General features: G+C 34.4%; 1 protein-coding gene across 1 annotated transcript; it reads left to right on the forward strand.

The window, feature by feature from the left end:
* Positions 1–1,112: 1,112 nt before the first annotated feature.
* Positions 1,113–9,898, forward strand: LOC147076057 (uncharacterized). Its single transcript, XM_085941555.1, has 2 exons — positions 1,113–1,246; positions 5,470–9,898. The coding sequence occupies exons 1-2, from the start codon at positions 1,196–1,198 to the stop codon at positions 6,868–6,870; spliced, it is 1,452 nt and encodes a 483-aa protein (XP_085797681.1). The 5' UTR covers positions 1,113–1,195; the 3' UTR covers positions 6,871–9,898.
* Positions 9,899–14,161: the final 4,263 nt, after the last annotated feature.

The following is a 14,161-nucleotide window of genomic DNA, read 5'->3' on the forward strand; positions in this document are numbered from 1 at the left end:
CAGCTAATGGTTAAATTTGTAGGTATATCACTTCAGGTGAAATTCAATGGATACAATATATTGAGTCAATCTTGGCGTCATATTTTTTTCAAGTTTTCTTCTAATAATGTATATTTATTTTCAAGGGTATTTTATATTATAATAATACGCAGTCATCTTTGAGCAACCAAATAGTCCTTTGTTTCTTACGGTCGCTCCAGCACGCTGACTGGTGGCCACTCGAAACCAGTTCGTCGCTCTCTGGATGCCCATAATATTATTATTAATTTGAGACGCATTTGTAAACTCAACAACACAACATTTTTATACCACTACCTCATCCAGGGCTAGTGAACCTTTGTATATACGCGTGCCACAATTTCCTAAACATAATTTTTCAACTGCCTGACGTGCCGAGCAATTTTCCATGGGGGAAAAATAGTTTTTAAAAATTCTATTAAAATGAACTCACAGAACATAGCACACATATTATAGCTTTATCACTTTATTCAATTACACCATACATTTCAGGTAGGTACACCAATTTTGAAACTATCTGCCAGAATTACTACTAGTAGCGTCACCAAGTTTTTATTTCTTATTTAGTGCAGTCATTTTTTGTGGGTAGAAATCAAATTACCTATTGTTTGTTAGCGTATTAATTATTTTGGTTCTTTACGGATAAATTGACACCAGAATCGCTCCAATCAGATGTGGCATATCTCGCTACAGTGATGGTCTCAAGCATTGTACATAAATCGATCAAAATTAGAGGTTTGCGGCGCGGCATCCCCCGTCGCCCAATGAGGTTAGTGTTTTAATATTATATATCACATATAAAATCAAGGACTGACCTATCCAATTATATATTTACATTAAACGTACCTAATGCTTATTTTTGAAGAGTATTTGTTTGCTATTTTGTATGCAATGCGATCTGTCATTTATTATTATTATAGGTATTCTTTTCTCTTCAAACGCGTGCCATAGGTGTGCTACCGCTGACCTAGTAGTTTACCTACCTAATTTTATTTTGGCTCAAGTATCACTATTATGAATTATATATATTTTTTAAATAAAAATAGTTGCAACACCGTGAAAAGAGAAAATGTCAAATCGTAAACAATACAAACCTAACCTTGAATAATTCCCTAATGACAACTGACGAACATTATATTTTGTATATTGATTTTGACAATAAAAAAAACAACAAAAGATGGACATTAAGATAGAACCTGAAGATGGAATGCTTGGCAAAGGAGAAACGGTTAGTATTATCTCTATCGTAACGTAAAAAACGAACATATGGACCTTTTGACTGTTTTTGGTATCTTTGCAATTAAAATTTAACAAATAAGACACAATGGTGTATTTATTCTTCGTATTTTTTACACGATTATCTTGTGACAAGGTTTGTCATTGATGGTGCATAGAATTGACGATGCTGGATTATTCGAGGATCTGTTTTATGTACCAGCGGGTCTATTCTATACAAAAGGCTGCTTTCGTCCGCTAAAACCGCTAACTAGGGTATGTTTGTATCAAATTATTAACACGTATTGTAACAATTATAATTAGCCGGTATTAATTGTTGTATAATAATATATAAATGATATATTTTAACGGCATGCCCCCTGCCTGTGCTAAAATTTAGAGCATGAGCGATAGATAGAGAGCGAAAGAGAGACAGTTTCGACTGATTAACTGATTACAATACAATTACAATTATAATATTTCAATATAAAATGTATGTAACAAATACTAACACATTATCACGTTAGCGGTCGATAGTCGCCTTTTGTATAGAATAGACCCGCTGGTACCTGTACGGCTGTTGGTGTACCTATTCTAAGTAAATGTGCCGCAGAGGTGGACATGAGATTTCACAACTTTCTTTTTAGACCAAACCTAACCTAACCTACCCCAAGCTAATATTACCTCATATAATCTTAGTTTGTGATAATGGTGTATCAAAATTTATGAAAATTTTATATTTTCAATTAACGATTATTGGATCGAAAAGCCGATGCGCCGACCGAAAAGGGTATTTATTATAATTGTCTACATGGAATAAACCGTTTTCGTATAAAATTTTTTTATAAAAGCTCGTGTCCACCTCTGCGGCACAATTACCCTATTCTATTCAGTAAGTCAGTAATCCTCAACCAGGACGCAAACCTAAAGCCAGGGTTCTGCAAAAATTCGCTTAACCATGCGTAAAACACTGCGTTGGAATTACAATTGCATTTAAAAATCAATATTCAAGATTGACCGAACCAGTGAAGCCTTTTGAATGTATTACCAAGGTTACATATTCATGTGATGGTTATCAGTAGGTATGTATTTAAAAACAAAAATACTTATATTGACTTGGGTTGACACTACTCCTCTCGGCATTCAGGCCCGCGCCACTTATGAATAATTGGTTTGCTTTAACACATTTGCGGACACATGTTATTTTTTAACCCTTTTACTCCCAAGTGATTTAGCCTAGCATATGTGAAAACTCCCAAGCGTTTTTTGCCAAAAAATCGTTGATTTAGTTTTTTTTAAATAAATAATTCTACACATGTTTTAAAAATTTTAAACTTGTTTTGTGTGTTCTCAATGGTGTATAAAGCAATAATAAGTAATAATATTGACAGTTTACACCAATAAAATAAAAGAAAAAAATAATGAAATGAACTGATAAAACTATGTTTGAACTACAAAACAAATGTGACGACATTTTTTTATTTATAATTGATATATCAAATTGTATAGTATAATCTATTCTTATCTAGTAAGAGAAAAAAAAATAAACATATTATTATTTCTCTATGAAATAGAATTTTTATAAAGTAATCAAAAAAAAATCGTATAGTGTCAAGGTATTCAAGAATATTATTCAATTCACGAAATCGCACGAGAATTCGTTACAGTATTGAGGAAGCACTAAAACTATTATAATAATATTTATTCATGTATTTTTTCCAGAACAGTGGGCATTCATTGTTCGTCCAGTCAGAGTTCATTAAAATTACAAAATTTATAATTATGTGATAAATGAATCATAAAACAACTAAAAGAAACCTCAGAACTTAAAATGTGTCATAAAAATAATGTTTTATTATTTTTATGACCCTTTTTGGCTTGGCGTTGGACAGCTAGAGCAATTATGACTTGTGAGTTATTAGGGTATGCCACAATTATAATCAAGTGTGACACTAAAATAACTATTAGTCACACTTAACACATACCGAATATAGTGTTTTGTCTACATGAGAAGAAATATGACAGGGAAAAAATTGGAATAAATCGTAAATTTGGATCCAAACTTTCGGCCGATGGATCGGCCCAGATGGAGTTTTCGCATAGGTATGGTGAGCCGAAATATCGGCCGAATGGGAGTAAAAGGGTTAATTAATGTTACTGATATGACACAGTTAAATCTTAAGCTCTGACACTATCTAATGCAGTGGTTTCCAAACTTTATGTTACTACGTCTCCCTTTTAAAAAAATCTAATCTTGGCGCCCCCCCTCCTTTTTAAATAGTCAAGAATGTACTAAAGCGTCAATTACATTGAGCTTCTTTATGAGCTGTTTATTAGCGAATTTACAATCTGCCTGTAAAGTCGCCCAGTGTAATCACTGAACAAGCTAATAAGCAGGTTGTAAACACTCTACCGAGAAAAGTTGAAAGCCGGTCAACTTTACACGCTACAGTGGGCCTACTGCGTCTGCGCAGTAGCAACCTCCCGGTAAAAAAACGAACTACGTTCTGTCAAAATAGTCGCTGGTGTAATCATCAAATCGCAGTAGCTGAATCGCCCGCTTTGAAATTTGCCAACAAACAGCTCGTAAAGAAGCTCAATGTAATTAATGTTTAATACAAAAATGAAAAAAATATATAAAAATAAACAAGTTTTTACTACTTATTCATTTTTAAATTAATTTGTTTTTCATGCGACGAATGTGCTACTATGCTCAATCAATCTCAATAGTAGTCGATCCAAATTCATCATCATTCATTGACAAATGGATTCTATCATGGGCCCCACATCTTGAAGCGGGCCCCCAGGCCAGGATCTTTCAACCACATAATTAAAATATTTAATAGCCCTGAAACAAAGCAGCGTCGCGGCGAATTTTTTTACTAATAATAAAATAATGTGAAAAGTGCATTAGCAAACTAACCAAGAACTCAGGAAATTGATTTTTGTTTGCTTCAATATATCTGGCGTAGAAATCATCCACGATGGCCGCGCGGCTTAAGCATTGGCCTATTGCGTCGTGGGTCCCAGGTTTGAATCCTGGGTCTGGCAAGTACACATATTGTTTTTTCAATTTGCGTATGAGTCAGAGTATGGACCTAATAGGTTGAGCAATTGGCTGATATCCATTTCTCATAAAAACAAAATCTGTCAATATAAACCTCAACTCTGTGGAGGCCCATTTGATTCTATTAGGATCGGACATGGTCAAAAGAAGAAATCATTTAAAAGTGGAGACATGGCGAACTTATTTTTTTTGTAATTTTGATTTCCAAAGCTCTAATTTTTTATGAATGCCTTCACTTTGTCTTTTTAAATCAGTGAATGCATTAGTGGTCCTTGCATTGATTTATTTACTCAGTTTTTTTTTTAAATTTCAGCCAAATAGAGAAGTTTAACAACAAAATTATCGTTCCTAAACAAATTTGAATCAAATTTCAACATTTTGATTTGACCCTTTTATTTCATTTTTTCACGAGATAGCCAGCGCGCTTCACAATAGTATAGAAGTGAGATATTATAAAATTAGTCTCCATATTTTCAGACAGGTTTGCAAACAACCTTTTATATGACTTTTTTTTGTATACTTTGTAACTAGCGGCCGTTTTATAAACTACGCATTTGCAAACTGCAAACCTGTGGCTACATTAATTGTGTTAAACTTTTCACGCCTCCCCTTGCAACACTCCGCGCCTCCCAGTTTGGAAATCGCTGATTTAATGGAAATATGTTCGCATTGTGACACAAGTAGACAGAGAACATATTGTTTTAATCCAAAATCCGGCTTCTATAAACGTCGTGTCGTATTCCATTCCACAGTACAGGACGTTCTGTCATAATACTATTCACAGAATACGACGTTTATGGACGTTGTATCCGCAAATGTGTTAATATTCTGATACGACATGTGTAAAAGGCAAAACAACGGAGACAATACAAACGAACACTAACGAATCTAATAATTATGATCGCTTTTATCACTAAACCTAAAGTGCGGAGTGTCTGGGTATGGGAAATGTACCCGGAAAAGTGTGGGAGGGGGTCGGACATAGAAGCAACGAATCGCTATAAGCAGTAGGCGGGTGGAAGTAACCAGCCAAATTTTATTGACCCAATTTCAATTTGAACCCCTTCCAAACCATTTTTCTGTGCACTCATCTGGTATTGACATCTTTGTTTCGCTACAAAACTCTCTACCATTAAAATGTTAAATACTAATTTTATAATTTTTTGCAGATTTTTGTCAACACCAACGATGGAGTACTGACTAATACCATGGAAAGCTGTTCAGACATTAGGCAGAATGATTTTGCGCCAGAAATTACTATAAAAATTGAAAGCGAAATAAATGAAACGATTTCTGAAATGGTTAATTGTGATGACTATAATCTTAACATCACAGAAGAGAACGTTAACGAAATTGGTTTGGATTTGAATATTTGTACCATGGAACGTGTGTTATCTAGTACAGAAATAACTATTGAAGAAATCGATATCAAAAAGGAAATGAACGACGATAAAGATGGCATTGTTTATAAATGCGGTGTTTGCAATTTTAAATCGGAAATTACAGACGAATTTCAAAAGCATACTTTGAGTCACGGAAATTGTGTTACGAATTACAAATGTAATTCTTGCGAGTTTAGCTGTCGTTTATTAAGTAATTTGAAGTCACACGAGACAACACACAGCAGCGATCGACCTTACAAATGTAAATATTGTCGTTTTTGTTGTAAAACATCCAGCGGATTGAAACAGCACATCGTAATACATTCCAAAACGCCAAAATTTACATGCAAGATATGTAATTATACATGTATTATGAAGAAAGATTTAAGCGTGCACGAATTGAAACATAAGAAAGGCGTTAGAATGTATTCGTGTGGCATTTGTAAATTTGAAAGTAATACGAAACGAGGTGTTGCTCAACACAGGTTAGTACATAACGATGTTAAAAATTTTGTCTGCGTTACGTGCGGTTACAGATGCAAACGCGCGTACGAATTAAACAGTCACAAACGTATACATTCAGATGAAAGGCTTTATTCATGCGATGATTGCGAATTTACATGTAAGGCAGCGAACACTTTAAAAGCGCATAAAGGTACGCATACCGAAGGAAAGCCGTACAAGTGCAATGTTTGCGGTAAACGTTACAAATTAAAACCGCTTCTTAATCGGCACCTTTCTATACACGACGACCTGAAGAAATTTAAATGTCCACATTGCGATTACCGTTGCAGGAGCACGTCTCATTTGAAACGTCACGTCTTGACGAAACACAACGCGGACGATGTCGTTAAGAAATATTCGTGCGATAAATGCGAATATAAATGCCGTACGTCGTCCAATTTGGATTTGCATAAGGTTATGCATACGACGGAAAAACCGTTTGTCTGTTCTGAGTGTAACGCGAGTTTTAAACGTAGGAGTACGTTGACCGTTCATAAAAAGTCACACAACCCGGAGAAGACGTTCGAATGTGATCTGTGCCCGTACGCGGCACACTTCTCGAAGACTTTAATGAGGCATAAAATGATTCACAGTGACGAACGACCCTTTTCGTGCGAGGTTTGTACGAAGAAATTCAGAACCAGTTCGCATTTACGGCGGCATCGGAAGGTACATGAGAGATGATGCTCTGAAAATAATTTTGACCTCGACAGTGAGACAAACAGAATTATTGACCGTCAGCTATTATAATCGGATCACCGAACAGTAGTGCGTCACGGCATGGTCTGTAATGGATAACTTATGAAGATTTCATTGTCGTTATCGTAACAACCCATTGTGGATCCTGGCTTCATCCAACAACTGTCTGCATCTATTCCTAGTTATAGTAGTCGATTTCCAATTAAGTAACCCAATTATACGACAGTCTGTGGTAAAGAATTTTCGTATTGCCTCTTGTGTCAAATTGCATTCAAATTCAATTTTTCTATTATAAAAACTATATTATACATTCTCTTTTTAACACTACAACTGGCCATGAGGTAGTGCCAATGGTAATAGTGTAGTGAAACAGTAGTGTACAGTAGTAGAAGTGAAACAATAAACCCATGATATAACTATCTCCAAACCATTCCTGAAATGTATTTATTTTTGTGTCCTAGCCGTTGTAATGGGCGTATAATTGACAAGCTGCTGGTACATGAATGTTATATAATATAAAGTATCGTTGTACTTTACCCTGATTCTTACGTCAGTCCTGCAGCATGTAGATCTCAGTTGTAGCGTTGCTGCATTAAGAGCGAGTGTCACACCGGCGGGCGGTATCCAAAACACATCTTCCATCTGTGTAAAGTTTCCTGTTGTGATCACATTTATCACGGATATGAGATTCAGCTGCTTTCGGCATCGATTCACAAAATTTAAAAACCGAGTCCCTGAAACATTTCTTTCACAGCGTGAATGCTTTGATTCTGATACAAGTCGAACATATTTTGTAATTAGAATTTTAGGGTTTATTTTGGTAACATTTAACGGCCCACGGGCTCCACGTAGGAAAAATAGAGCTTTTATGGTATTTTCAAAGCATGATCCTGGACATTCCTTAAACATTGTAGATAATCTATTTATATAATTTTGAAGCCTTATTATCCTTTATATTTATTTTAAACATTTGATGACTGCATAAAGTATTTTTATTACATAAAATAGTATTTTTTTAAACCTCTCGATCTAATCTTTTGGAATATAGTCATATTTCAGTACATCCGTGTGCAGTGGTGTTAACGTTTATACATTTATTAATTTTTAATTGCATTAGTAAAATTAATGTTAACATTATATAGTGAAATATTTACGATAAAAAATTATATTGATAATCTCTGTGATCCCAAATTTGACAAGAATTAGGCATTTTATTATTCAAGCAAGATCATGCTTTGAAAATACCATAAACGCTCCATTTTGACCTACGCGGCGCACGTCCCCCCTTAATAATTCTGGAATCGATTGATTGGTCGAAATGCTTGTGGTTTTTGATAGATGCGGATGATAACTGTGTGAAGTTCTCCACAGATGAATTCGCAAAGTAAAATGATTTCCAGCTAATTTGATTGTTAGTCTAGATATCCTGTTTTCAGTTGTGTATCTATATCAGTGGCGAAGGGTGAAGGTAGGCTGTTAAGATCCGACATAAATAGTGCACACTAAACTTTCAGTCAAATGTATTTGTTTTTATTCAACTAAGATAGATAGTGTTTATAAGTTTTTTTTAAATAAAATTAAACCCTGCGTAAACGAAGCCATAATAGATAATAGTCAAAAAATATTGTCATACATCATTTTAGATATTTTATAGATAGAAGAATATTTTTTATCGAAATTAATGAATTTTGAAAAACTAACCAACACCATCTTTTATATGTATTTTTAATTCAATGAATACAAATAAGTATGGCTGAAAAAGTGTGCACTAAAACCTATATTAATACTAGCGTACCTAAACTATTATGGTTTGGCTTAGGCAGTGTTTAATTGAATTGTAAATAATTACAAGATAAAAAGAACTTTTTATATACGTTTTTAAATTTCCTGTTGAATTATTATGCTCAATATGCTCAAACTTGTACTTGATATGAAGTAAATAAAAAACAAACAAACAAATATAGAATACTGAAATGTCATTTTGATTTCCATAGTAACGCATGTATATATTAAGGCTATACCTCAGTTGAGGCATGGTCTAAAAAGATCGTGGCTAGGTGATGCGATGCGATCATATAAATCCAACATGTGTCCATTTAATGTTCTGTTTATTGTTCTATTAGTAACAATAATAATATATTCATTGACATGTTTTCTTTTTAAAGTAAATGGGTAACGTTTTTAGTCATCTTTACACGATTTAAGACTCAGCCTATAGTTGAAAATTATTTGCCCTTTCACTGAAGTATCGCCTTAATAATTTAGTTGCTAGGACCACCCCCTTAGCAACCAATAATAGTCTTTTACTTTTTACGGATTTTTCTGAAATAACTTTCCATACAAAACAGAATTAACTGAAAATGAATTCAATTCTGCTTTAAGATGGTATTAAAAGAATGCATTGGCATCGTGTTCTGATATATTCTAAAAGTTTCAAATCTCTGAAGTCGGGAAGTTAGTTAAAAATCGATTGCAAGATTTGTACTGGACAAACAAGAATACGAGCTAATAAAAACGTTGTACAATTAACCAGCAGCATCTGTAAATTATATTCTTAGTTAATAAAAACAAATAAGTATGACTTACAAAGTTTAGTGTGCATTACTTATCTCGGATCTTAATAGCCTACCTCCACCCTTAGCCGCTGAATGATATATTATTTGTAATTTATGTAAATAAGTCATTCCTTTAGTTGTTTGTTGTTTACATAATATCGTCGCTGTTCTGGCAGAAGACACTAATTCGAAAAAATTACATAGAGTTACTTATACCAAAATGTTAATTATTTCAAACTTCACCGTCTGGAAACCTTCTTAATAAATAAACAGTCTTTATTTTAAAGTCATCCTTTTTACGATTACTTAATAAACTCACACGATAGACCGTTTCAAACATTTTAACAACTTCAAAGTCAAATTACTCAAAACTAGTATTCTCCAGTTAGTGTGTTCTGCCAGAACAGAGACGATGTATTATATGCATCATAAAATAAATAAATAAAAGACAATTTTCCATTTTTAATTTGTATTTTTATTTATAGTTTTATTTCACAATATTACTTGTTATTCTGTATTCCCTAAATTGCCTTTTAGAGCCTGTACATGTGCATTGATTTACTGGCACCAATAGTGTGTAAATAAAACTATCGCGATAATAACTGTTTCAAGTGTTAACTTGTTTAACCGTTTGTGATAAAGTGCTGACCGTCTCTCCAAATTCATTGTTCAAGTGTAAGCGAGACGCATCGTTATCATTGTATGGCGCTATTTGACAGGTTGTGAAAATCGGTTATCCTCTATAAATGAGTATATTTCATTTTTTTGCCGGTTGGTTCGCCACTATCGTTCTACCGAGCATGCAATGAGGAAGAATGAAGAATGGAGGTTTCTATTAACGGTAATTGTGCCGCAGACAATTATATTAAATACCTTTTTCTGTCGGCGCAGATGCTTTTCGATCCAATAATTGTTAATTTAAAATTTTTATGCATCATTTTCACAAACTAAGATTATAATATTAGGTTAGGTTGAATTTGGTCTAAAAAGAAAGTCATAAAAACTTATCTGCGGCACATTTATGGACTATAGAATCTAGGTTTTACCTCAGGACAATATTATAATGTCACTTTAAGTCATCAATTTTACTGTTCTTACGAGAAATGGATGTTAGCCACTTGCTCAACCTATTAGGTCCATAATCTGACTTCAAACAGAAATTTAAAAACTATGTGTATTTGCCAGACCCAAGATTCGAACCTGGGACCTGCAACATTATTAGCCAATGCGTACACCACACGACAATCGTGGGGCCGTAATATGTAGTGCCGACAGTAAATCCATGCACGTGTAAACAAGCTATAGGTATATAATACATGAAATTTTATCATTTAATACCATTGTATCTTGTAAACGTAAATCATTGTATTCTTCAATCTTGTACATTATTTGTTGATTGTTTATTAAAAATGCTAAAACCATTTAAACACAAAAATATCAATGACGTTTACCACATATATTTGATTGTTGACATATCGATATTTGGAAATAGAAGCCGATTCAACGAATTTGACATTGAACATTCAAATTCCACACATCGGGCAATTGTACAAATAACAGAACATTACAATTAATCTGCTTACAAAATTCGACACAAACATAATTACAAGACAGTTATGTATTTATCTATTGGGTCCCTGCTCTGGATCAAAATATTTTGTCAGATGTGGGATTCAAACCAGTATCCGTGGCTTCAGCGCATCTATTCTATACACAACACTGCTTACAGTTGCCACGGCAGCATTCTGGGGTAGGTTTGTATTGAAGTATTAGCACTTATTGTAACAATTACAATAAGTTAGTTGTAATTGTTCCAATAAGTACTGTGTTTTAACAGCACCTCTCTTGACTATGTTAAATTTTAGAGCGAGATAAGACAGTTTTGACTGTTTAGACGGCTGACTTATTATAAGTTATATAAGTGCTAATACTTCGATACAAACCTACCCTAGATAGCTGCCGTAGCGGCCGAAAGCAGTCTTGTGTATAGAGAGACAGATGCACAACCAGCCACTTTGCCGTGGGGTTATCATAATAAAATAGACTAGAATTATAAAACAAATATACGACGGGTGTTCTAAAAGTATCCGAAATTGTTTTTCGCTTGGAAATAACTGAATCATGGGTCTCTTCCGTCGTGTCCGGAATTGTACGTATGCAGTTTGCCGTATCACGCTTCACCGTGAAATGTTGTATCGGAAATATATGGCCGTATATTAAAGACCGTCCAACCTCTTTGGGTCGTATAGTACTGACATAAAATTCATGTCTAAATAAAACATGGCTCTTTTCGATTTACACTTTACAGGAAGTCAGCAGCAAACAAAGTTTGAAAATAGCTGATATACTGGATTATTTGTTAGGTTAGGTTCAGTTTCCATTCTTGAATTCATGAATTTTGCCAAAATCAGCTATGAAAATTGAATTAATGTTCATATTGAATCTAATAGACCGTATAGTATACGGTCATCTCTTTCCGATAGAAAGCTCACAGCGAAATGTTTTACTTACAATTTACACGTAACCCTCTTCCGTTGGTGAGGTGAAAGGTACCTTCATGCCGTCCGTAGAGTGCATCAGTAGTGTGATATTCATTTCACACGAAATAACTTGAATGGATTCGGCTGGCTTCCGATGCAATGCCATGAGTATCACACAAATTAGAAGTGGTACAACCCGTTTAGAGATCGCTTCGTGCCTGTCGGGAGTAACTCGACAAATGGAAATGCCGAGATCATCGACCATATGCACACTTTGGTCGTATCACCATCCGAAACTTGCGAAAGAGGTGAAGGTAACCACTTGTAATTACAAATTATAATGGGTACATTTCAGATATAAGTATATTTATATGTAACACTTTTTCATCGCACTGTATTCCAATTTCAAAATACATTATTTCTACTTAATACTCGATGACAGAAGACTTTCAAGAATGTAGCATTTGCTGTTATTACTTGCGTGTGGAGTGGGCAAGCTAAATAATAAACCTATTTACAAATATGTAATATTAAATTCACTACCAGATAGCAAGTCCCACACCACACCGCATTTACTCCCATAGGGAGCAGTATCGAGCAACTAGTACGATATTATTATGTATATAAAAATCACACGTTTGAGATTGGGCCTTGGGCCTAGTACACACTTACATACATCTGCTTGCAAACAAACAATTATTGTATAAAAACTGATTAATCCGCAAAAAACATGTTCAAATACAATGACAAACAAGAAAAGGTGCACATGTTTTCGCATTCACATGAACTACAAACGCACGGTCTCATGAATTTGTATTATGTAGACTGTCCATACTTAGTTTCAAACAAATGTTTGCGTACGGACAAAAGTTGACAAACAATAATTGTATATTTTGTTTGCAGTCAGATATAATATTGTATAAGTCTGTACTGGGCTTTACAACGAACACTAAAATTAACTAGACACCTAGAGCACGATTACGCATGTATAAAAATAAAATTACCTCTAAAATTAGTACGACGACGGTGTGCCGTTTCGGTAAGTCTAACGTAAAAAATTACGCAAAATATTATGTATATTTTCTCCTAAATAAATAAATACGTTACGTTAAGTTACGTCTTATTGATTATGCGATATTTTTACATGCGCTGTCAAATAGTTAGATATAGCAGGATCCTCAGAAAACAAGCTAGAATCGGCAACTGGCAGCCAAATGACTGGAATTAGCTGCAACATCTATAGGGTTGAATATACATAATTCTGTAAACACTCATGAGAAAATTATAGCCAATAGAAAACAGGAATCGAACCTGCGTCTCTTGGGTATCGCGCCCTGTGCATTGCCACTATGCTACGACTGCCATGCTTAATTGCGACAAATATTAACTATTGGCCTTTTTAACACCTGCTCATAAGCGCTCTCCAAATTAAGTTACGATTCAAATTATAATTATCTATCATCATCATCATTAGCGTGAATCTATCCACTGCTGGATGAAGGCCTCTTCAAGCTGCTTCCACTTCTCTCGGTCCTGTGCATTGCGTTGCCACGTACTTCTGCAGAACTTTATCATTTCATCGATCCAGCGGCCTCTAGGTCTACGTTGCGGACGTTTTGTACTTCTTGGATACCACTGGATGACTAGATTTGTCCAACGATTGTCTCTTCTTTGAGCTATGTGTCCAGCCCATCTCCATTTAGGGCTTTTAATAAACTCTATTACATCGCAAACCCTTTTCAGCTTCTTTATCCACTCATTCCTCTCTTTGTCCTTTCGCGTTATGCCCAGCATGCACTTCTCCATACCGCGTTGTGCTACTTTAAGTTTCTGGATCTCTCTTTTACTTAGGGTCCATGTTTCACACGCATAATTATCTATACAGTTATCAAATAAGAGATATATATACGTTTTTCTTAGGTTGTATTCTTATTTGTCCGGTACAAATCTTGCAATCGATTTTTAACTAACTTCCCGACTAGCTAGATATTTGAAACTTTTAAAATATATCACAACACGATGCCAATGCATTTTTTTAATACTTTTAGCCATCTTTAAGTAGAATTGAATTCATTTTTAGTTAATTCTGTTTTGTATGAAAAGTTATTTCGATACCATTATTGGTAGCTAGGGGTCCTAGCAACTAAATTATTAAATAATATATACGTGCGTTACTATGGAAATCAATATGAATTAATGACATTTCATTATTCAATATTTCTATAAAGTACAAATTTTTTT

Source organism: Rhyacophila brunnea, unplaced genomic scaffold (assembly GCF_057557595.1).
Source record: "Rhyacophila brunnea isolate RB1 unplaced genomic scaffold, BYU_Rbru_1.0 scaffold_13, whole genome shotgun sequence".
In the NCBI taxonomy this organism is placed as follows: domain Eukaryota; kingdom Metazoa; phylum Arthropoda; class Insecta; order Trichoptera; family Rhyacophilidae; genus Rhyacophila; species Rhyacophila brunnea.

What these genes read in the sequence shown, in the direction of transcription:
- LOC147076057 (XM_085941555.1), top strand. Translation starts at nt 1,196, where the DNA reads ATGGACATTAAGATAGAACCTGAAGATGGAATGCTTGGCAAAGGAGAA. An exon ending in TGCTTGGCAAAGGAGAAACG is followed by an intron (nt 1,247 to 5,469) that starts GTTAGTATTATC and finishes AATTTTTTGCAG; the next exon opens with ATTTTTGTCAACACCAACGA.